This window comes from Pteropus medius, unplaced genomic scaffold (genome assembly GCF_902729225.1).
Source record: "Pteropus medius unplaced genomic scaffold, Ma_sr-lr_union100, whole genome shotgun sequence".
Taxonomy (NCBI): domain Eukaryota; kingdom Metazoa; phylum Chordata; class Mammalia; order Chiroptera; family Pteropodidae; genus Pteropus; species Pteropus medius.
The window spans coordinates 5,454,945-5,479,432 of NW_024340700.1; the positions used below are offsets into that span (position 1 = coordinate 5,454,945).

Genomic DNA, 24,488 nt, shown 5'->3' on the forward strand with positions numbered 1-24,488 from the left:
CCGGCTTCCGGCGCGAGTTCGGCCCCTGGCGGCCGCCGTAGCAGCGCGCGCATGCGCGCCGGGGCTCCGCCGGCCTGCGGGGATCCCAGCCCACGCCCCGGGCTCGTGGGGGTCGGAGGGCGCGCCGCGCTCGTTTCCCGCGGGCGAGCTGGGTGGGGGTGGTCACACCGGAACGCAGCGCGACAGCGGGTCACCGAGCTCGGGTTTCAGCAGGCGCTGCTTCCCGTTACCAGGGGTCAGGACATAGCGGGCTCACAGCCATTGCCTGTTGGCCGAATGGACCCACGAACGCAGGTCCTCGTGACGTTGGGTGCCGCGGACGCACGTCCGGCGCTCAGACCCTCGTACAGGCCCGACACTGTGAGAAGAATCCTGGGGGCCACTGTGGAAATACTGGCAGACGGGCTCAGCTCTCAGCGGAATCAAAATACCCTCGCTAGGAAGGAGTCGGAGCGAACGACAGGCTTTGGGGACAGGCCGTTCCGTGCGGGTTTCAGCCCTGCCACTGCCCTGTGCAGTGGGAACCAGCCCGCGCCCTGCCCGGTCACACCAGGACATGACACCTACTTTTAAGGTTACATGAGGATAGATAGATATACTTAAGATTCTTTCCGAAGAAATAGAAGGAGGCTACCTTACTCCTTTTTAGGTTGTGAGGGATATTTATTTCCTTAGCTCATCTTTCAACTAGGAATTTGCAAGAGTGAGCCCCTGCTTATAAGACGAATGGCTAATCCATCCCATGTGCCCAATGTCGCATAAACACTGCAAACCTTTGAAGTGTTTACTGTTCTCTGGCCAGCGGTGGGTGAACAAACGCAATGGGGAGGTGGCTTTTTTTCTCTCTCTTATCCTCCATCATGCCAAGGAGAGATTAAAAATTAGGACTGCCTGTACCATATGAATTCAAGAGAGTCTTGCAGCTTTCCAGAAATGTACTACGAGGTCATCAAGTCATAGGTTCTGCTTGTTGGCTGGTTAAGATCGTAGTGAAAATGTGTATTTTATTACATCACCCACACTAGTTCTTGCATAAATTCTGACAAAATGTGGACCCCTAAAGACTTACTGTCTGTCCTGCTGCCTTCAGTACAGATCTTATCTAATCTCAGGTAAGAACATATTACGGAGACCCCTAAAAAAGCAGATCTTACACTTCTTCTGATAAAAGTTCAATACTCAGCACTTTTCAGGCAGAAAACACTTATACTTGGCCTATTTGTACTTAAGTGTGAGATCTTATCCTTTTGTCCTTAACTGAAAAAGATCAGAAAATAGATGATAAACATCTGTAAAATCATAAACCTCTGTGCTTCTGTTTAATAAAAGTACATCTGTAAGTTTTTTAAGGATTTTCTTTTTGAAGCAGAGTAACTGCCGTTTTCCATATGCATCAAGTTGAAATAAACTGATTCCTCTAGTAGTAGAGAGAAAGCTTTCCAAGGATGTATGAGGCTGTATCATGTGAAGCGGTCAATGTCCAACTATTTTTAACAAAAAAGGCCAATTCTATATGTTTTAATCTGTACTTAGATATAAGAACTGTTAGAAAATAATATTGAAGGTTTAAGGATCTTTTGGGCTTTTTACTTCCTGCGCTCTAGGAGCCAAGTTCAGTTTCCTGCACAGTTTTTGCTGCAGAGTTTACGGAAGGCGTATCCCTGACCCAGATGATAAAATGAGTAAAAGTCTGGGCTCCAGAGTCAGCCTGGATTTGAATGCTGGCTCTCCCATCTGGTAGCTGACGTTTCCAGCAAGTCAACTCCAACTTAGGTTTTACTTTCTCGTGTGAAAATCAAGGTGATAATAGTTCCTACCTTCCAGGCTGGTTATGAGGATTAAACAAGATGATACTACCGTCGACCTCTTTACTCACAGGATCTGTGTTCGCCTACTTGCCAGAATTTACTTGTAACCCCCAAATCCGTACCCGCAAGCTCTTTCACAGTCATTCAAGGGGCGTGCACAGAACACTGAAACATCTGAGTTGTCTGAGGCACACGGTCCCAGGCGAGGTGAACGAGGCCCCGTGCTGGCTTCTTAGTGCAGCTCCTACCATGAACAAGTGTCCTTTCTGCGATCCATCGCGTGTCGCATTGTGGCATTTTTGTGCTTTTTGTTGGTGATTTTACTGTCAAAAACAGTTCCCTCGCCTCGTGCTGAAGTGCAGCCTTGTGTTCCTAAGAGCAAGAAGGCCATGCCGAGCCTCGTGGAGAGAGCATGTGTGTTCGGGAAACTGCTCAGCCCGAGTGATGTGCTGTTGGCCACAAGTTCAATGTTAATGAATCAACATCATGTCCTAAATCAGTGTCTTTAAACAGAAACACAGCACAGGCTCAGTCTTGACCAGAGGCCCCACCCCTGCATTTCCGGGGGAGGTGGGGTAGCACTAGCTGGTGCAGCGGTCCCTGGACTTCCTGGGACAGAGCTGCTGCGTGACCATGATGACTGCAGGGCCTGCCACGTGCTGAGCACTGAGTAAAGGCCGGTTTTAGTGATTGTAGTAATTACTGTGTTTCGTCATATCATTTCTGCTCTGGGCCCCCATCTCTCTTCCCAGCCTAGCGAACTGTTGAGGCCTGTGCCTCTTGCCAGCTAACTCAGAAAAAAGTCCAGTAGTTTCCTTCTTCCTCCGTCTGCCTCTCAGCTGTGGGACTCTCCAGAGCCAGCAACTTTCACAAACACCAGGCAGCCCAGGCACAGAACAGGGGTAGGTGCCGCGTGGCGAGAGGCCAGGCCCTTGAGAAATCGGTGCTGCCGGCGGGCCCGCTGAGCCGTGCTGGCTGCGGCCACTGTCCTCCGCCACCGAGGGAGTCTAACGCTGTGGGACCCCCACAGCCCATCCCCGACCCCACCGCAGGAGCGTGGGAGTCAGCCGAAGGCTCTCCAGAGAGGCCGGCGACCAGGGAGGGGGCTGGCCCTGGGAGCTGAGAGTGTGGCCCTCCCCGCAGGCCAGCCCAGGCCCCGCCCACCCGGGATGCGACCCTGCAGCCCCCTGGGAACTCTGCCGGAGGGACCCTCAGCGCGAAGCACACCCCTTACACCTGCCGACCGGGCGGGGAGCGCGGCAGAGGCGAGGGGCCCCCTGTCCCGGCTGCGTCCCCTGCCCCAGTGGCAGCGTGGCGGTGAGAGGAGATGGTGCAGGGCCGCTGGCCTTCGCCCTTCTACGATCTCACACGGTGCTCGCTGGAGGATGGCGACTGCACAGGTACTCTCAAGGGAGAGTGACACTTGCCACGAGCCGCTGAGCGGTTAGAAGCACCGTGGACAGTGCGAACCCCACCGTGCGGGGCGGATCCAGCAACACCTAATCCTCCGCCATTGCTGTCGCAGCAGCGTGAGGGCAAATCTTGGTACGAAAAGTCACACACGCGTCACGCGAGCCCAGAATGCTCTGTGAATGAACAGCCAGCCGCCTACCCGGTCTGTTGCCATAGCTACCTGAGCTGCACAGCAGAGGAGCGGAGGATGGAGGCGCTGGGCGAGAGGGCCTGGCTGTCCGGCGTGGGCGGGAAAGAAGGATCAGGGACACCCGCGCAGAAGGAACGTGGCTGGCATGAGAGAGGCGGCAGCCCTGGAGAAAGACAGTTTTAGTTCTAATCGTGCTGCTCGTCTTTGCGAGGCCTTAACTCTCTCCCACTGCATCTCGGTGCTTCCGTTCCTGATGTCACCCATAGGAACAAGGTGACCGTTCTGACGGAGGTGATGGGCATGGAGTGTCCATAAGAAAAAAACAGGAAAGTAGCAGCACCCCAGTTTCCACGCCAACCTGGGGCCAACCGGGATGATCAGGGGACAGGGCGGCCCTAAGGGAAGGCAGACATGGGGCAGGGCCATCCCAACCCGGTGGCACGTTCGGCCTGGCCCCCCTGGGGCTCGCAGGCTCTGCAAGTCACTTTAAATCTGTCCACCTCACTCCTCCGCTTAGAAACGCTCAGGGACCAATCATGTCCTCAGAGCAGAGGACGCATCTCAGCAGGTCCCCACAGCTGGCCGGGGCCAGCCTGGCTCTCCCCTCCAGCCTCGTGCATTACCACATCTTCCCACAGTACAAGCGTGCACACACACACGTGTGCACACATGCATAAGCACACACACGGACTCACATTTAGCCAGACCGCCCTGCTCAGAGTCTGTGAATCCACGGTCCCACCCACGGGCCTTTCTACACGTGGGTCTCATTGCCTCAAATCCTGCTCCCCAACCCTGCCATGTCCCCCACCCCCAACTCCTCCAAGCTTCCTTTCTTGGCCAGTTCCCGGTTGACCTAGGGGTCTCCTCCTCCGGGGAGCCTTCCCAGACCTCTTAAGACAAGGCCAGGGGCCCCTGCCCCGTGCCCTCCTCGCTGCTCGGTCCACCCCGAAGCGGACTCACCAGTCACTCTGCTGACCTGCCTGGCCACAGTCAGTGGTCCCACTCGGCTGCCTCGTTCACGTCCAGGCCCTATCCCGAGGTGCAGAGCCTGGTATGTGATAGCAACTCAGCAGATATTTCTAGAATGAACAAATGAGTAACAATAGGTAGAGCATATTGAAGAATCTGAGACATAAATTGCCATATGACGTCTAGGGTTAATGGTAGGGGAGAAAATAAATCTTGGTGTCAGTTAGCTAACAGTTACGTGCTGAGTGTGTCCTGCGTGGCAGCCACGTGCGTGGGTGAGTGGGACCGGCTGGCGAGAGAGGAGGCTGAGAGATCGTGGGAGAGCAATTCCAGCCCCGGGGGAGGAAATGAATGGCAACTTTGTTACGCAACCTGTGTGTTCAATCCAAGGGCACAGAGGAAAGAACCGTTCGGGCTGCCGCCCAACAACCACGTCCCGGCCGCGTGGACCGTGAGCCACTCGGCACGCGGCCCTTGCTCAGAGCCGTATGGCGTTTGCCGGGTGAATCGCACGCCGTCTTCACTCCAGGACAATCTACACTCGAATGTCAGGAAACACACTGAACATCTGACCCAATCGTCAAGCCTGTCTGTCTCCGCATCAGCAGAACGGGAAACGCTTTTTACAGAACTCGACAGGGACTGCGCACTTGCCGCCCAGAAGCCCCGACACGGTCAGATGCAGAACCGCCCACTGCGGACGCAGACGTGAGTTTCCTGTTTCTCTTAACATAAACGAGATGATGTGTGACAACTATTATAAAACCAGGGGAACCCAGCAGCGGTGCGGACCGGTTTTCTGACTGGCCTCCCTGAATCTCTGCAGCGGGAGCACACCTGATCCCGGCGTACGAAGTGTCCAGGTGGGCGCTCCAGCGTTGCCCGAGGTTGGCGCACAGCAGTTTTTAGGGGGCGTTTTCCAAATGCTGTGAGGCTCTCAGCTGACACACTGATTTCTTCAGCCCTTTGCATGGTTTCCCAAGTGTCAGAGTTTGGACTGGCCGTCGCTGCGTGGTGGTGAAGTAACGGACATTCCTGCCCTCCTCCCAATGCGAGGGTGACGTCCCCGCAGGATAAGCTCCACATCTGGCTTCTCTCTCTCCACGTATTCCCAGAGTCCAGCTGAGTCACATGACATGGAAGATGCTCCATAAATATTTTTTGCATGAATGAGCAAAAAATCGTACCTCCTAAAGTTCGCCTAGAAATTATCTTGTCTTTCCTCTTTTTTTAAACAAACCAAGGGGCCAGACACATTCACTGACCTTCTTGCCGTCTCTCGGCTGGTTTGTTAACGACACCCAGTACCCAACACTGTGACCAGAGACTTAGTCACCATGACCGGCCCAGGGGAGAGGCCAGGACAAATCCTCAGCACGCCCTGATGTGAGGTCTCCTTTGCTCCCCGCCTGTGTTTCCCTTTCAGACATGTTTATGGGGCAGAAGTCACTTTGGGGGTAGGTTTTTTGTTTGTTTGTTTGCTTTGCATCAGAGTCATTTGTTAATCACTCCTGCAGAGGGGTCGGTTACAAACAAAAATGAATAAAAGCTCTACGATTTCCAGGTGTGCCCTGGCTGACCGGCCAGACATGTCCTCGCCTTCGCAACAGTGGGTCCCTGGGGTGACCTCCCAAGGACAATGTACGCGTCTGAGAGCCGCTGGGATGTTTGCTGAAGCCACGACCAGAACGGGGTTCATTCACAGCGTGCGCTCACGACCTCAGCGTCTGACTCCCAGGAGGCCACAAGATGGCATCATTTTGCCACAAAAGGGTCTCAACCCCAGGGAAGGTCACAGGGTGTGAAGTGCTGGGCGCTGCTGCGGGCACCGGAGGGGCGGGGGCTGCGGGTGTCCAGGTTGTCGCTCAGGGCCTACTTCCGGGAAGCCGTGGCGCGGTCTGTCCCAGCACAGCCGCCCAGTGGCTGTCAAGGCCTCGACTCACAAACCAGAGCGCATTATCCACGCAGATTCGCGGATGGCATGGATCTTACTGATTTGTTTTCCGCAAACTCAAAATATTTAATCGGTTGCTAAAACTGACAAAAAACTGACAAATTTCTTTCCCTCCCCGTCTGTGCTCCAGAGACTCCTGCTCGGATTTTGTTCCCAGATGCTTCTATTTTTGTCACAGGCAATCGGGCATCCTGCCGACAGGCTCTGTTTTCTCCTCGTGGGACTTGTGTTTGTTACTGCGGATTTTAAGGAGCCGTTTGGTTTTACGCCTCCACCCCCCGGACATGTTAGTTTTTGAGAGCTTGCACAGCCTCCGGTCCGGCACTGATAACAGTCTGGGCCTAAGAGTCAGGGACCTGGTCCCCTGGCTGTCCCTAAGAAGACACCACAGCGATGGTTAGCAGACATTTCCAGAGGCACATGGCCCTCATCAGGAACGGGGACATGAAGACTAAGAAGTCAGTTCCTTGTCCGATGTTGATGAAAGGCCTTAGTTGCAAACAGAATCTACTCTGGCCAGTTTAAGCAGGAAAGGGACTAAGGGCTGCGGGTCGCCCACAGTCACAGAGCCGAGCGTATTGGAAGCAATTTTGAGGCTTTGCTTCTAAGACCAACGCCCAAACCACACTGTGGGACTGGACGGGTGAGAAGGCGGCCATCACTGCCGCCTCGGCCAGATTAACGCCCGGGCTTCTGCTGCCAGAACCGACCTGTGGTGACAGCTGCCTGTGGGCCAGCAAGGCGGATGTTTTGTTCCTTAGAGAGCCTGCTTCCTGAGTTCACATCCAAATACCAGGGAGGCCCCACCTGCTTCCCAGCTGCTGGGGAGGGAGTTGGGAGACGGAGCTGATAAACAGGAAGTTGGGGAAGTTGATAAACAGGGAGTCTGGGGACCTTCAAATACATAAAGGCTACCTAAGTCATTATGGGCCTCAAGTCTGACAAAAGCTCACCCAGCAGAGGAGAAAAAAGCAGCTAACATTTTCAGAACTGCCAGAGGGCCAAGGATGAGATAATCCAACAAGTTCTATGTACTCAAAGACAGCCCCAACACATCGTTTAAGTCCCCCCTGTAAATGCAAAGGAAGTCTTTTAAATAAAATGTGCAGAATTAGCCCTCAGAAGGTCAAGAAATTTCAGACTTTTAATAGCCCGGTAAGCTTGTTCTTGTAACTGGGACGTTATCTCCCGGATCCAGAGAACTGTCAGAGCTTCTGTGTAGGAAAAGTAACAGCTGAGACCCATCCCCAGCTGTCCGCCTACGTACCCCAGGTGTTTTGAAAGAGTTACTCTTTGGTCTAAGCGGCAACTTAAAAAAATAATAAAAAATTGTGAAGTGAGTATTCTTAATGAGAAAGGCCTTGAGAAGAAAGTACAACGTGGCTGAATTCAAATGAAGCAAAACTTAAAAAGCGGAGACCCGCTGGTTGTCAGAGAGGAGAGGAGGCATCTGAAAAGAGCACAGGGAGGCTCGGAAATGGCCGACTCCGCGGGTTACAGGTCACCACACCCTGCAGATCTCTGAAGAGCCTCTGGAAACCCTTGCCGCACCCACCAGACAAAGGACCAGCGGTCTGGGAATTCCTTCCCCCTTGCAGCCCCCACCCGAAGCTCCCCGTCCCCATCCTGAGTCACAAGCTGGTGTAGTAGAACCTCAAAGGACTCACGCGCTCCTTGCACGGACACTGCAGAGGTTTACAAACTGTCAGAAATCTAACGGAGAGGAGCTCGTGCTAAGGTGCTGTCGAGCCCCACGCGCTCCGCCAGCTGACAAAGTCTCCTCCCTCTAACCGTCGTCTGAACGTCCAGTTTCCTCCGTCGGGTGTCGCATCCAGCAACAGTTGGTCTGCTACTGCAGCGGTCCCCAACTTTGTGGCACCAGGGCTGGTGCTCCTATGAGAATCCGATGTCTGATGAGGGCCCGGTGCTCCTATGAGAATCCGATGCCTGATGATCCGAGGTGGAGCCGAGGCGGTGATGCTGGCGCTGGGGGTGGCTGCAAACACAGGTGAAGCTTCGCTCCTAACAGGCCACCACCAGTATCGGTCTGCAGCCTGGGGTTGGGGCCCCCCGTGTTACTGTCTTTGTCCCACAGAGACATCTACTCTGACTTTTGGCAAAAACGGTGCCGTTGTGATGTTGCTAATGTAAACTAGGCAAGTTTGTACACGTATAATTCTTTTTTTTTGTTTATATTTTGAAATAACTGTAGTCATTAAAAGCTTTGCGGTGGGTGAGCTGCTTGAAGAGTATTTAATTTTGCTAGAAAATATATAATTAAAACAAAGTTGGCATTTTGACTTCTGAGTAAAGAGAAGATTGGACAGAACCCTAAATAAATGTGCATTTACCTGTGTTGTCTTTGCTTATCTTGTATAATCTGGAGATGCCCTACATGCCCTTACGAACTCCCTGGAGGGAAATTAAACACTGACACACACAAAGTTAAGAGAACGTTCACTGAGAATTATTTCAATTTATACAATGTAGGCCTTAGTAGGAAAATATGTAGCATGGTATGTAGAAAATTTGGACATCAAATTTGGATAGTCATTATTTTTATTTGAAAGTTATAACTCGAAATGGGCACAAGCTAAATCCTTCACATCAGGGCAAGATTGAGTAGTTAAACAATGTGGGTTGTAAGAGCACTAGAAATTCGACAGTGTGAGGGAAACTGGTCTGTTAGCCCAAACTCATCGGCGCAGACAGCCGGGAGCACCGCGGGAGGCTGGCCTCCAGCATCCTGTGCTGTTAGGTAGTTAGGGTGCTGTGAGCAAAGGGCAACAAGAAATGAAGACCCCCCGCCCCGAAGACCTCCCTGAGACACCTGTTTGATAGTTAGAAATCACCCCCCGCACCCTGAGGAACAAAGAAGTAGAAAGTCCTAAAATGCCAGCCGGCTTAATCCAGCACAGTCTGTCATACCCTAACCACCCCATGACCTGGCCTCATTATGCCACCGTTATAATATCATGCCTATGCCCAGACGCTCATGACGCTAATTGTAAGACTGAATTCTGGGTAACCACATGTGCATGGGCAAAGGGTTATCTTACAGCCAAATGTCAATCAAAATGACCTCTCATGCAATAATCTAGCACCGGCCCTGGAACCGCCCGCCACGGCCCCGGCGTGAGCTCACTTCCTGACTTCTACACTGTCCCTCTTCGCTGTCCCTCTTGGAGAACACTTTCATCAAACCCGTTTCGCTCTTGAAACGTACCTTACAAATCTTACTTTCTAATTCTCACTGATCGGTCGTTCCTTACCGTATCAGTGGGGAGGAACCGAGGTGCCCCTCAGGGCTAGTGGGTGTGACGATTTCAGGGAACGGCGCTGCCAAACCTATCACCGCCTCAGACCTCCGGAACGCGAAGCCTTCACACCGGAAAGAAAGGGTTGCAGTGCGCTCTGCACTGGATTACGTGCTTCTGTAAGAGTAAAATTATTTTAAGTGAATTTAGAACTGTTACTCGGAACTTACATACTTGGGACACTGAAATGGCCAAGGGTGACGTCACGCAAGCAGCAAGAGTGCCAAGAGCCTGCGTGTCAGTATAAAGGCCGCTCCTCAGACACGCTGGGCACAGGGCAGGGGGCGGCACACGGGGCACCATGTGCCGGGGCACATGGACCCTCTCAAAGCTTTGTCATGTCACATCTAAGGGGACCCTGTAAAGGGACTCCTAGCAGCCAAAGGAATGACATTTAAGCCAAAAGAACAATAATCGTAGCTGATAAAAACACGTTAAATCTATAAAAATTCATGAGTCTAGTATCATCCACACACACACACAAAAGCCAGAAAACATTTCAAAATGATTTGTTATAACTGAAATAGCTATTGAGCCAACCCCTCACTTTTAACCCCAGGTAGGAAAGGAAGGAGCTGAGCTGGCCTGCCTTGCCAGCCGGCCCGTGTGGGGGGACGAGGTCCTCGTCGGGGGAGGTGTCTGCCCTGCAGAAGGCTGCCTGGGACCTGGAGACGCTCCGTGTCCCACCGCCTGGCGGAAGCACACGCCTACGTGGGAACGGATCCCGCTTCTGCATCCTGCCTCTGGTGGCCCTTCGGAGCACCTGAGGGCAGTCTGAGCTGGAGTGACCAATGGCAGCGCTGCATCCTGCTGCCCGGGGACACTTGCTTAATACTTGTGGGTGAGCCAGACTTTGGCCCGAGACCAGCTTTCGTAATGAAGTCAGGGGGCAGCTACTCCCCACTCAGCTTTTCTGTGGTCACTGTCACATCCTCTGCCAACAGCACCCCTGGGAGTCCTGAGGGCCACCCTGGCTCAGGTCACCCTATCACCCCAGGCGAGGACAGAGGGACAGCACGTGCTGTCTGCTCAGCTCACTCCCCGAGGCCACTAAGCAGCCCAGGGCTGCATCCCAGCTCACTGGGGCTTTGCTTTTGAGGATGCAGTTTTGTGAGGCATTCGAGCGGATCAGCTGACTTCTAAGCAGTCTGATGTCATGTCAGGGAGGGTGTCAGGACCACAGATGCTGTCGGACTGGTGCTTAGTTCTCTCCACCGTCTGTAGTGCTAAGCACGTGCACACGCGGAAGAACACTTGGGCCTAAAAGCAGAGTTTCTTCCTGTCTACAGGGGGGCAGGGGGCGGTGTGGGGGGGGGTTAGGGAAGGAGGCAGTAACCCTGACCCACTGGAGGGGAGGGGAGGGGAGGGGAGGTGACTTATGAAACAGAAGGACAAAAGGCCATTGACTTCTCAACTACTTCCTGCCTTGGCAATGCTCGCCATGCAGCCCAGGAAGTTCCTGCTGCAGGGTGAGGACGCACAGCCGTGCTGGGCATTTTTGGCAGGGAGGAGGACTTCACTCGCCATTGTCACCTCTGCCCGCGAACTTAATGTAACAAAGACACCAACATGGCCCTTCGGGGTCGACAGTTGCTGTCAACTTCATCTTGAAAGTTAGTCACAACTCATTTGTGTCTTTGAACTCTCAATTTGAAATAAAAAGTATTCGGGGCCCTGGAGTATGATTTTTAGAGAGTGTTCTATGGGGAAATTTAAAATTTTGGATACGTGTCATTGGGCGTTTAAAGTAACAAGGTTTGCGTCAGTCCAACCCTGTGTCCTCACATAACTTCAGTCCAGCGGCTCCTGCAGCTCCCGGCGCCGACGCCCTGCCCTGGTGGCCGCACTCGCGGGGCCGGCAACGCTCCGGCGAGGCCCAGGTGCTGACCGCGTCTGGGGCCAGCGGACCCCCCGTGTCTCTGGAAGCCAAGTGCTGCGAGCCCAGGATGAGCGAGCAGCCCAGGGCCTCTGCCCGCGTCCGGCGAGCGTGACGCGGAGCTGCCGGCCCGTCGGCTGCGGGAGGCCGTCACTTACACGCTGACCGCCCAGGCGGTCTCAGCGCCCTGTCTACCAGTGGACAACGGATACGGCAATTTTAAAGCAACCAAGAACCTTGAAAAAGCCCTGCTGTGCAAGAACATCTCGCACGTGGGTGTCAGCGACACCCGGACGCCCCCCCCACTGTGTTCCATCGTCCTGGGCCTAGGCTTTGTCCCTGCCGAGTCCCCAGGCCCCGCACGGGGCCAGGAACAAGCCGTCTGCCTCAGCGCCCCGTGTGCCTGGGAAGGGCGAGCTCGAGGCCCGGCACGCGCACAGCTGCGGCCACACCTGCTGCGGCCACACCTGCCGCAGCCACACCTGCCGCGGCCACATGCGTGCGCTCGCCGGCAGGCTCCCTCACGTCGGTGGCAGCTTTCACAGGGCAGAGAGGCCCTTCGCTGCCTCTCGGAATCTTGTCAGGCGAACCAGGAGAGGGCTCTGAGCCGGCCCGCTGACGCCACCCTCTGCTCCTGGGCCCCTCGGGTGACACCCACGGGCCTGCCCTTAGAGAGCTAACCCACCCTCCCCGTGGAGGAGGGGAAAACTCCTTGCTCCTTGCAGGTGGGACGTGGTTTCTCCAAGGTGACCAAAGGAAGAAAAATCCCGAACCGCAGAAGTCACAGTGGCTTGGGTGGCAGTGTCAGATGCCACTCCAGGTGCCCTGGGCAGCTGGATTTTTTACAGGTATCGTTGCTCGCGGGACCAACAAAGCAGAGCACACGGTTTTAACGTAATAAACCAGCCGAGGCTCTGACCCCGAGCTCCTTTTCCCCAGCCTCAGCTTTGGCTGGCCGTGGAGGAAGGAGACTGGGGCTCGGGACCACACCGTCCCGAGGGGCCCCAGGGACCAGAGGCAGCAAAGCAACAGGGCCGGGCAGGAAGGGGCCCTGGCCTGCCAGCGCTCGGTGTCTCCCAGCCTCTTGGCCCTGGCAAACGGAAGCGGCCAGGCCCGCTCCCCTCCTAGGGCTGTGCAGGGCCCCGAGGGAGCACGCCTGGACGTGCTCTGTAAACCACCCAGCATCCTCGAAGGGAAGAAGAGAAAGTGACACGGGGAAGTGTGCAGAGGGCTCGGCAGACTGAGGGTGCTCCCAGCAGGTACACACCCCGTCGGCTTCATGTCTGCTGCCCCCACCGTCACGGCCACCGACGAGCAGGTGGTGCCGATACTCGCAGAGAGGCCTGACCGCGTACCTGTGCTCAGGGACTGTGGGCCGCTCTGCGCACTCCCGGAGCCGTCCAGGTCCACAAGCTCCATCGCTTCCAGGTCCTCGACCTGCTGCCCAATGCAGTGGGGTGATGGGACCGCCACCCTGACAGCTTTCTCCCGGAAGCGGAAGTGCAGGGCACTTCCCGGACTGCCGGAAGCCAGGTGCTTCTGCTATCTGTCAGGAGCAGTGTTAGGGTGCGTTTCCTGCCGTCTGCCCCTGAGAGAGAGGACGCGCTCTGGAGAGCTGGGACTGTCGGCGCAGCCCAGAGACTGCCCTTCCCGGCGCCTTTCCCGCATCGCGATCATTTTCAAAAGTTCATTTTACACCGTAACTATCTTTTTAGGAATCTAATTCTATGATTTCTTAAAAACGTGGCAAGATATTTAATCATTCTCAATGGACAAATGTTTCAGTCGTTTATTGCCATTAAGTCAGAGCACTGCAGTACACGCACTGCGTGGAAACACTTGCTCAAGCAGGGGTGACGAGCGGCTGCATGCGGCCAGCTGCCAGGCGTCTCGTGATCGCTAAAGTCAAGAGCTCTGAGTGCTTAAGAGCTGAGAGTTACAAACCTTGTTCTCTTCAGTTTTCATTAACGAATCCTGATAACATACATGTTACTGCAGATAAAACCATCATTGGGAATTACTAAAATCATTGCATATTTCGAGCTAGTCTTTATGAGAACTAAAACATTCAGTACTTGTAAGGCAGCCGAGAACTGGCTTACGGACTCTCAGCCATGTCTACAAAAATGGTCTGCTTAGTAAAAACAGCCTTCCGCATGTCTTCCTCAGCAACCCCATCATGAAGCAATCCTGACTCAGCAGCAGCAGGTCGCAGCCTCCCCTTCAAAGAGTCAGTTCTCCAGGTCCATTGTTACGCTGATGCCTTTTTAGTCAACCTGGAAATAAACACAAAGAAAACTTCAAGGAGAAGGTTTCACTGCCAAACCTCAAAGGCCTTGGGCCACTTTTACATAGCATTCCGACATACGATCTTACATAAACGGTAGCATCCTACTTCGTGTTTTAATAAGTGGATCTGCACTGCATTGCATTAGCTGCCCAGTCACCTTTTCAAATTCAACAGCATGTTTTCGATCTGAATCAGTTTCCCCAACTGCTCGCACACATCTGTGCACACTCGCTCTCGGCCCAGCCCCTAGTGCCTCTTAAGATGAGATTTGGCTCCATTCTCCCCAACCCCTGAACAGGAAGGATGCGCTTGGCATGGCTTACTCGTGCTTGATGAGCCGTCCGCCCTGGATGAGCTGGGCTACTTCATTTGTGGCATGGCACGCAAACAGGAGCCAATTGCGAGGCTGCACCTTGTAGGCGAATCTCATGAATGCCAAGGAATAACAGCAGAGGGCTGCCAGTCGTCAACCGGAAGGAAAGCAATCATTTACAATTTAGAAGACTCAGAACAGACAGCACCCAGATCAACTGTCAACTGCCTTAATCAAAAAAGGAATCTCTCCTGCGGGTCAGTGCCTCGTGCTGAGTGGGGGCTCATCCAACACTGACGCTATGGCAGACACTTTGTACCTGTGCCCGGACGTCTCGGAAACGAAGCGTCAGAGGGAGTGGCACACGGGAGTGCCTGCCACTTCACTGTCCCCTAGAGCTGCTTACAATCCCCTACCTGAAGGAAATGCTATGTAATCCCCTCAACAGTTTTATGGTTAAATATCAGGGTTTCAAGTAAACCTAATGACACTTTTTCCAAACAGAGTTCAAGGGGACACATTTTTCAACCTAAAATCTAAAAGGCGAAACAGGACCTTAACTCTTTCTAGATAATCGCCGTTTTTCCTTACTGCGGAGAAGTGACACTTCCAGTGTGTCATGTTCTTGGTTACTTTCTCACGGTGACTGTACTACCTGACCTGGATGCAGGAGCTGTCACAGTTACACAGACAGAAGTCCTCGCAGGTGCTCAAAGGCGCACTTACCGAATGTCATCCGCCCACTGATGATCTCTGGAGACTTCTTCATGTCATTGATGGCGGCGACGGGAAGGCCCCAGTTGGCTACGGGGCCCCAGAAGTGCTGCAGAACACGACACAGGGGAAGAGCAGGCAGAGGCGTGAGCGGCCGCGGCTCCTCGCGCCCCCCACCCCCGCGGCCCGCCGCTGGACCAGATGGCATCCCACTGCTCGCAGGCTGCACTGTGAATGGGCAGTTCCCACAAGGTGAGCCCAGAGCTAGAAGGATCTGGCCTTTTACCAAGGTCCTACTGACTTTCAGATTACCACCAAGTAATCTGATTGTCCCATTTAGAGAATTTTAAAAGATTAACTTCTTATACGATTTACTCCAGCCGCAATTTAAAACCCGTGATAACTAGTCTTCGTAATGTAATGTCTAAATCAAAACTTTTTTTCAAATTTTCATTAAAATATTTGTCAACATCTCTTAAAATGCAGACCTAAATTGGACATTTTTTCTGAGGAGAGGAACTTAGTAAGGGAAAAGTTGTTTTTAGCTCAGATCAGAAAAACTGCAAGTGTGCAGTCAGAACGCCAGGCAGCTAGAAATCGAGACTGGGAAACTTTTTGCAGTAACAGCAATGACTTAAATTTAAGAAACGGCCGCGTTTCAGAAAACGAAGCCGCGTCTGTGCAGTGGCGCCCGGCTTCACGCAACCTGCGAGGCTGAAACAAGGCCGTGGCTTCTCCAGCAAACCGAACGGTGTCTGTCAACGCAGGACTTGCTAACGCAGGACTTGCAAATGCCTGAAGAGATCAAGACCGTACCCCGCGGGCTGGACGCCCTTTCCCGCATCGGGGCGTCAGATTTGCAGCAGCTGGGGCGGGTGGGGGCTGCGGAGTGCACGTTCCAGTGGTGCATTTTTAATACTGACCAGTAATCAAAACCCCAAATTCCGTAAATAGGAAACCAGGGGAGATACAAGAAAATAAACGAGAAGCACGTTTGGCGTGGTACAAGGAGCCGGTTACGCGTTTACCTGACGTGCTCCCACGCGCGAGGCCAGGCCCGACACAGCCAGACCGTCAGCACCCCGGGCTGACCCCCCAGCAGGGACCCTGCGCGTCACACCCAGCTGGCACGGACAATCTGTGGGGTTGTGGGGTGGCCAACTAGCCCTCCTGTCGTCCGGCTGGGCGTGTTCGGAGCACAATGCGCCCTGCCGGGACTGTGACACTTCCCACGCCCAGGAGCGGGACCCTCCCTTCTGCCTGCGCCCCCCACCCCCCGTGTCTTCTGGGGTCGCTTCGCCTTCAGCTCTGGCTACTCTAGAGTGACCCCCCTTTCCTCCTTTTCTGACGAGGCCTTTGTCCACCTGGGCCTCCTGTCACTCTCCTCCAGGTCCTCTCTTCCCACGGCTCAGCCCCGCACGGGGGTCCTGGGCCTACTTCGCGTGCACAGATTCCCATCTGTCACAGAGCCTGAAGCGGGACTCTCGAGGGGGGACAAATGCTCTCCTCTCACAGGGGGGCCAGGCATAGACCGTGCGTCGCGTGAACACTTAAGGAGCGCTGGGGGACTTGTCACATGACGGTTGAAAAGTTTCGGCGTGATGAGCATTGGCGTCGGATGAAGCAGGCCTCTGCAAGGTGAGGACTGGGCGTGCGCTGTCCTTAAAATACACTTCTAGAGAGCGCGCCCGGGTAAAATGATTTAAACGCTGATTTACTAAGATGTCTAACCTCAGAGAGCTCACCACATCCTCTCTATCTAGCACAAGTGCCTATTCTCTCTCCTCTCACGAAGTGCATGTTTGCTCTACGCTGTCTGATATTCCTCAGTCAGTTTCTAGAAAAATAAGAAATTTCATGGTTACTATCTGAAAGGAGAAAATGAACACTTCGGATTAAATGGGCAAATACTTTTGCTCCGTTACGACTCTTCACCGTGAATAATAGAACAGGGCCGTGAGTGAGCAGCACTGTGGTCCACCCCCAGGTCGGGGACCTCTGTGTCTGTGTCGTCAGTCGTCAGGCCAGGGCCGGCACTACCAGTGAGGACGTCACAGCACGCGCGTGGACGCGCTGGTCCTGCAGAGACGTTCACTCTGCAGTGCACCGGGAGAACCAAGGGGACACTGGGGGCGCACTGGCCCCTCATCACTGGTCACGCTGGCTGGTCATGCCACCCCAGGGGAAGGGAGCCAGGGCTGCTCCCTTCTTAGTTACGCGGGAAGTCTGCGAAAGCCCGAAAGGGAGGAGAAACACGCTTCTTACCGTACTACGTGTGAGAATCCGCCGAGGTGCGCACGGGCGAACATGCAAGGAAAAGAGAGAGAAGAGGTCAGAGGTTTTCAGAGGCGACGGTCCCGCCACCACCTCCGAGTTCCGGCTCGGCACGGGACGTCGGCGTGAGCGGCTCACACCTCCTCTTTTCTCTTAAAAATGGCTAGTGCTATTTGTAACGACAACTTAGCCCTAAGGAAATTAAACCTGAATTTCAGGAAGAATAACCTTAACCCTTAGAGCACAGTCCTCCGGCGGAGACACAACACAAGTCACAAACAGGCGCTACATATGTAATTTTAAAATTTCTGAAAGGAAAAAAGAAAAACAGAGGCCAATTTTATTAAGTTTATTTACTCCGACCTATCAAAAGTATTTTCAATTGAACGCATAATCGATGAAAACTTATTAACGAGGCATCTTATATTCTATTTGGTACCGAGTCTCCGAGGCCTGGTGTGCGTTGACGCAGCACATCTCAGTCTAGACTGGCCCCGTTTCAAGCGCTCCACTGCCATCGTGGCTTGTGGCGCTCAAACTAGACAGCACAGGCTTACGGGAACCATTTCTTTACGAGTGACAAGCTGGAGAGAAGCATAGTGCTGCGGAATTCCAGGACGATGAGCTTCCCCTTTCCCTTGCCCACGGGCACGTAATTCTATTTCTGTCTTCTACGGACTCTGGAGCCTCAAGCGGCGCCCCCACGGGGCATTCGATACAATGTCTGCTGCACGAACTGAACAGAAAGACTTTCAACGTGAAGTGAACTGTTTTCCTGAACATTGAACTTCATACCATTCAAAAAGACATCGAAAGTTTTATAGCGAATTACTTTTATTTCTAAAATGCTAATTATTCTTGCCAGGATATAGCTCGATTGTCCTGTTAAGGCGAACTCTGAACGTTTAGCTACTGAGTTACTGAAATAAAACGGTGACATCTCTCACGCACACGCTCACATCCCAGCGACCCTTCCGGATGTTTTCAGAGGTTGTGGAGGTTCTGATGGACAGCACAAAACTATCTGCTGACGGTGCTAACGACATATACGCTTCGGACAGGCTCCGGCATGAACTGTCAAAAGCCTAGAAAGGGCCTGTCTCACAGATTCCGTTCCCAAGACTGCGTTTACACAGCGGGTCAACAGCCCCACGGGCCAGAGGACACCTACCGTGTCCTTCTGCTCAGAACACCTCGGTTCGGGACGGGACACAGGCCTTTTACCGAACTCTAAGTTAGCAACAGCACGTTTTTTTTTTCTTACAAAAATATATAAAAGGATGTAGTACTGAAAATCTAAAATGTCAACTTGGAGATAATTTAGTTTTCAATTCAAGACTCTGAATTCTTCTTGAATTGTACGTACAAAAGTTTAAATTCTACCCTATTTTACAATAGGTGATCTCAGTACGAACATAAAGGGATGTGGAAAGGGGCCTCTCTGCATTCATGTGCCGCTCAACTGAAAAATCCTACCTGAAAACGATCGCAAAAACGTCGAACACTTTACATCAATAGTGATTTAATGACTGTAGAACGACTTGAGAATAAAGTCATTTTCTAAACATCCCTGGTAAATACAAAACCCCACAGTTCAACAGCCCTTAACTCTGTCAGAGCTGTCTAAAACATGAATCAACTACCCGGTCAAAAAATCTAAAAATCACACTTGTGCAGAGCCAAACTAGGAAAAGAAAAAAAACAAGCTTCTTAGTACGTTAAGTGTCTGTTCCAAAGAAGGATAAATTTATAAGCAACGCGCAAACTGCAATTAGAGGACAGTAATGCAAAACTGTAAAAACATCCTCATTTTCCATTTGGTACGCTGCCTTTATCCCACTGAAGGTTAAACGAGGATTCCAAAACCCTAAACGTATGGGAAAGGTTTTCCTGAATTCACTCGTGACCCGAATTCTCACGGAGGAGAAACGGACCTTCCCGGCTGAGAATGACCATGGAGGTGAAGGAGGAAGCACCATAAAATAAACTCGAGCTTGTTTTTCTCCTTAACTTGCAACCATGACTGGTGGGTTCAAGGTCTCTTCTAAGGTCATTTTCCTTTCCACAATGTCGCCTGGGCACTGCCGGTCTCGGTCTCTTATTTCCCTAAAATTACTGCCAGTAATTGTTAGCTTTCTCTGACAGCACTGTGAGTAATCTGGGCAAATTAGAACTTGCTTGTGCAGTGCTAACTGGATCCCACTGGCGGCCTAGCACAGTCTATTTATAGCACCACTTAAAGTGGGGCAAGGCTTTGACACATTCCAGATGCAGGCCTCTTGCAGGCTGACGACGTGCACCTGCATTTCACTTATTTGCACCAAGTTTTGTCTGATTTTCTAGTTCAAACTGAAATGAGAGAGAACTTTAACAATCAACCGGGTGACATTCGACTGTACTTAGCTGGTCAAACCAAACTGGATGACGGGAAAGGGCCTTCTGACAGCCAGTTCTGCTCCAACACCTGCAGCTTCGTTACCTCGTGACAGCCAGTTATACTGCGGCTGCAGGCCTAGGGCCGGGCGCGGGAGCAGCACGGCGGAGAAGACAGCTCGAGCGGGGAAGGCGCGCGAGGAGGACCTGAAACTCGCTTCCCTTCAAAGCCACGCCGTGCACTACTATTTCCTGTAAAGTCTAAAGCCACATTTGTTTTGGCCTCACGAGCTGGGTGTGCAGAAGGCCTCAGGTTTTCTGGTGGCCCAGACACCAGTGTTCGTACGAGGCAGGTGAGGCGCTGAAATCAGGATCTGGCTTCGAGGGTCGAGGGTCAGTTCCAACTCTAACAATCAGGGAAAGGTCCCCTGGTCCTCCACTGCGACCTCCCACCTGGTTCATAAGTGTAAGTCCCGAAAGCGCTCCTGGAAACGCGGACGTTTAACTTGGAGCAGCACTCCCTGTCAGCTGGGGAACGTTCACTGAGAACGCCCTAACGCAAGGTCTCGAGCCCGCTGGGTGACTGGCTTTAACATACTCCATGATCCGGGTTCTGCTAAAACGTTCTTTGGCCGTATGTCCGGTCACAGCCCTCACCCTCAGAGGGGCAGAAAATCTCTAGAATCAATCCGGACAAACTTGATTGACTCGATCATTAAAATATTATGTCCTGCCTCAAAACGAATTTGCTCATTCTTACTTCTTCTTAACCACGATTCGGGAGAGAGAAGGAAAGGAAAGGAGAGAAAAAAAGAGCTCTCTACTTCTACTCCATCAGTAAGATATGGGAGGAGATAGTTTCTTTAAAACTATTTATGTGAGAGATCCAGGAAGTTCTGGATTCAAGATCCTCAATGAGGTAGGAAGAAACGAGCGAGCAGAGGTGGAAGGCCCCAGCGAGAGTACCAGGAACCAGGGTACTCTCTAAAGTACCCTGCACAGACTACTAAAAAATGGACCGAACGCGTCCTTTTGTCAAGCACAGTGCTGTGTCGCTAACTGCTGAAGCACAAAGGCTCAGTCAAACGTGACCGAGACCACACAGCTCAACAGCAACAGGGCTGGGATGCGACCTGTCACTCAAACTCATCCCTAGGTTTAACAGTACCATCATCGCACCTAACAAAAACTGTCAATAATTACTTGGCGTGACTTAACACAGATGCCCTGTTCAAATGTCCCCAGTTGTCCTGGTAATGCTTTCGACAGCTTTTTTTTCCCAGAACAGATCCAAAGTTCACACACTGCCTTCGGTTAGAGCCTGTTCTCTTAACTCCTGTTTCTTGGTTAAAAAAAATTATCGACGTTTTAAAAACACTTGGAAATCCACTTTAATAAGAAAGACATTTCAATCTTATTCATAAATATGATTAACAGTTTATAATCTGTGTGAAACTGGATTTTAAATTTTTGCTGAAAAACTCAACCACGTTGCTATTAAAATGACTTTTCTGAATTCCAGAAGGGCTTCAGTGCGGCGAAGCCCTCCAGCCCTGGAGAGGCGGGCTGGCAGGGAAGGCATGGCACAGAGCAAGGCGCCCACGGGGGGAGGGGACATAGAGCCTCACTTGACATTTCCTTCTTCATGCTTTATTCTCCTCTGCAAAAGCAAGCAGGGGCTGGGAGCGAGCATGGACAGGCAAAGGGAAACGTCTCCTCTGATAAGTTCTAGAAAGAAAGGTTTCTCTTTCTAGGGGAATAAAGCTAAAAACAAAAGCTTCTGGTGAGAATTTTGATACCAGAATTCAAACCACTCTCAATCTATGATTGGCAGCCACAGTGTGAAATTCCGTTGCCAAGGGAGGCAGGGAAAACAAGGTCTCTTAAAACAATTAAGTCGGTCAAAGCTTAATTCAATTAAAGTAATACTGGAGGAAGAAAGTACACAAATATTAAAGCTACGTGAAGTGAAGTTAACCTTTACCTCTTTACCACACTATTAACTACTGAAAAAGACATGCTTCCTACGTTTTAAAATCGCACTAGGTAAAACCAACTAAAAACCATACTCCTAAAATAAACTACTTAAAGCTGTTTCAAAGTTGTATTAAAATTTTGAAATAAAAAGAATTATCTCAAGATGAGAGGTGAAAATAAAATGCAGAAATCGTCATCAGGCCTTCCGGCCGCGAATGCCCTCACTCTGAAACTAGAAACTTGGAAAACAGGTTAGACCACGGATCAAAGCTTTCTAGTGAAAGCCTGTCTCTCAGAAACCGATCTAGCGGAAAAAAAATTAAATTCAGAGAAGCAGGGCTAACTTTCTTTCTTGAATAGATATTTACCAGACTCTTCCTATGTAATACGATGTTAGCTAATCATCAGCGTGATTCTTACGGGAATAAGGCATAAAAATTTTAATTATACTGGACGATTTTACCCTTGGCTGTACCTAACTGTTAGAGGGATTCGTTACACAGGGAGGACACGCTGATACACGATGGAGGTGAGACTCGAAGCCACAGGGAAATTTACCTGCAGGGACTGAGAACATAGTCTCACATTACCACTTGGTGCAACTCATCAACCTAATACACTGTGTGGCTCCACGGTACTAAACGTGTCTCAATCACAAGTCTTGCATAAGTACTTGAATCTTCTTTTTGTAAAGTCAGGAAGAAAACTTTTCTTTCCAAATTTACTCTACCACATGGCAGATTGCTGCTCTGTGAAATTAGAAGTGAATGGTATTTGCATAAAATTCGGGATTAATATAATTAATCTTTTTTATACTGGTAAAAGTTTAAGTTGCCTTCACCCTGTACCTCTGGATGGTCATACTAGGATTTATTTCTCCTTGGCTGTCAATGCTTTACCCCTTTACCACACTATTAACTACTGAAAAAGACATGCTTCCTGGGTTTTAAGATCGCACTAGGTAAAACCAACTAAAAACCATACTCCTAAATAAACTACTTAAAGCTGTTTCAAAGTTGTATTAAAATTTTGAAATAAAAAGAATTATCTCAAGATGAGAGGTGAAAATAAAATGCAGAAATCGTCGTCAGGCCTTCCGGCCGTGAATGCCCTCACTCTGAAACTAGAAAGGAAGAGTGAACGGAAAATTGAATAAGAACAAGAATGCCCTTGAAGACACAGTATTTTACCGTGCTTGGAAGAATATTTGCATATGAAAATATTTTAGATTTGATTCCCTCCCACTCTTAAAGTTCTTAAAACGAGAATCCCGAAAGGTGAAGTCAATCCAGTCCGGTTCATTGCCGTGGTCACAGAGGGCCTCGGGCGCACCTGGCGCTCACCTGCAGCAGCGCGCAGCGTTAAGCCCAAGGGACGCGCCGCTCTCGCAGCTCCCGCCCCTACCACGGGCGTCGGGCGTTTCTCAACCCCACACCCGGGCACAGAGTCCGCACACCTGGGCGCACACCTGCCCGGCGGGTGCACCGAGGCGGAGTCCACGCCAGCGGCTGGCGTCCTGCCTACTGAGCTCCCGGTGCGCCGCTGCCCGGCTCCCTCGACCCGCTGCCCCGAGCCCATCCCGCGCCGCGGCCCCGAGTTCTCAGTCCTGGTGCCCCGAGCTCTCGGTCCCGCTGCTCCGAGCCCATCCCGCGCCGCAGCCCCGACCCCGGCCCTCGGTCCCGCTGCCCCGAGCCCATCCCGCGCCGCGGCCCCGACCCCGGCCCTCGGTCCCGCTGCCTCGAGCTCCCGCTGCCCCGAGCCCACCCCGCGCCACTGCCCCGGAGCTCCCGGCCCCTCTCCCCGAAGGCGCCGACTCCGGCCTCCGGGAACCCCGGTGGCTGCTGCCCGGGGCACTCGTCACCTCATGAGGTAGTCTCGGAAGTCCTTGCTCCGGACATAGTCCGCCGCCTTCCGCACCAGCGCGCCCGCCATGGCCGTGCGGGACCCCAAGCCGCCCGCAGTGCCCTCGCCGCCGGTCCTCGGAGCCCAATGACACCGGCGGAGCGGACAGAGCGAAGACAGCACCTGCTCGCCGGCTGCCTTACGACAGCTCGGCCCCGCCTTACGGCTGCGGCGCCGCGCGGCTCGCGGCCAGTGGGCGGGCTCAGCGCGGAGGCCACGGAGACGATTGGCTCGCACGCGCCGCACACCCTCTCCCCGCCCCTCGGCGCGTGGGGCGGGGCCTGCGCCGTAAAACGGCCGCGCCCGGCCGCGATTGGCTGGCGGTTGCTAGGCACCCACGCGGCCTCAGGGCCGGTCAGTGGCACACCTGGTCGCGCGTCCCCCCAAGGGCACTGCGGCCGGAATCTCGCGGAGACCTTTGCCGCCCCCGGGAACCTCCGCGCGGTCGCCCGAGGCCAGCAGGTTCTAGACGGGGAAGTGGACGCAGGGAGGAGCGCAGCAGGGCAGCCTCAAAATTGTGCCCCGCAAGCCCGAGGGAGCTGGGTCGTTAGCCCCGGGCGGACGTGGACGCGAACTGCGTTCATAACGTTGCGCATCTTTGCTACTCTAAATACGGAGTAGGCAGTACAGTCTGATGGGTAGGAGAACGTGGGAGTAGATAAGGAACACAGCAACGGGATTTCATAAAGCTTTAGGAAGGCCCAGCCCCCGCCGTCCATACCTGAGCAGTGTACGGAAGGTAAAAACGCTCACGTCACTGGCTGCTATGAATCGCAGGTTCATGGAAGTGTCTCCAGAGGGCTAGCAGTGACCCGAAACCTCTCATGCCCATCGAAGTGCAAAAGTCACAGTCACAGAAAGGCTACACTCAGAGCTCTCCCTCGGTCTGTAAGGAACAGAGCCTGTAAGCTGGGACAGACTGCTGAAGTCCGATTGGATGTTACAAAGCACCCAAAGGGGCCAGCGCCCGAGTAGGCAGTTTAAATGCACTACATGTGAATGACAGTGCCTGTGCTTGTAGAAGTGTCAGGTGGCCCCCTGGTTGGGTCTCCCATAGAGACCCTCATGGCAGGCAGCTGAGGAAGCCACAAGGAATTGAGCAAGACACCGAAATA

The 24,488-nt window shown here is 52.7% G+C and overlaps 1 protein-coding gene and 1 long non-coding RNA gene across 2 annotated transcripts; one reads left to right on the forward strand and one right to left on the reverse strand.

The window, feature by feature from the left end:
• The first annotated feature begins 58 nt into the window (after window positions 1–58).
• On the forward strand, window positions 59–8,786 carry LOC120617640 (uncharacterized). Its single transcript, XR_005656981.1, has 2 exons — window positions 59–5,840; window positions 6,468–8,786. It is a non-coding gene; the product is annotated as an uncharacterized LOC120617640 (long non-coding RNA).
• Window positions 8,787–13,295: 4,509 nt separating this feature from the next.
• MPC1 (mitochondrial pyruvate carrier 1) lies at window positions 13,296–23,538 on the reverse strand. Its single transcript, XM_039881439.1, has 5 exons — window positions 23,333–23,538; window positions 17,113–17,116; window positions 14,860–14,956; window positions 14,144–14,276; window positions 13,296–13,806 (listed from the first exon to the last, which is right to left on the reverse strand). The coding sequence occupies exons 1-5, from the start codon at window positions 23,401–23,403 to the stop codon at window positions 13,782–13,784; spliced, it is 330 nt and encodes a 109-aa protein (XP_039737373.1). The 5' UTR covers window positions 23,404–23,538; the 3' UTR covers window positions 13,296–13,781.
• Between the last annotated feature and the right edge of the window lie 950 nt (window positions 23,539–24,488).

What these genes read in the sequence shown, in the direction of transcription:
- MPC1 (XM_039881439.1), bottom strand. Translation starts at nt 23,403, where the DNA reads ATGGCGGGCGCGCTGGTGCGGAAGGCGGCGGACTATGTCCGGAGCAAG. An exon ending in CAGTGGGCGGATGACATTCG is followed by an intron (nt 14,277 to 14,859) that starts GTAAGTGCGCCT and finishes GACGACTGGCAG; the next exon opens with CCCTCTGCTGTTATTCCTTG. An exon ending in GGACGGCTCATCAAGCACGA is followed by an intron (nt 13,807 to 14,143) that starts GTAAGCCATGCC and finishes GTTTATTTCCAG; the next exon opens with GTTGACTAAAAAGGCATCAG.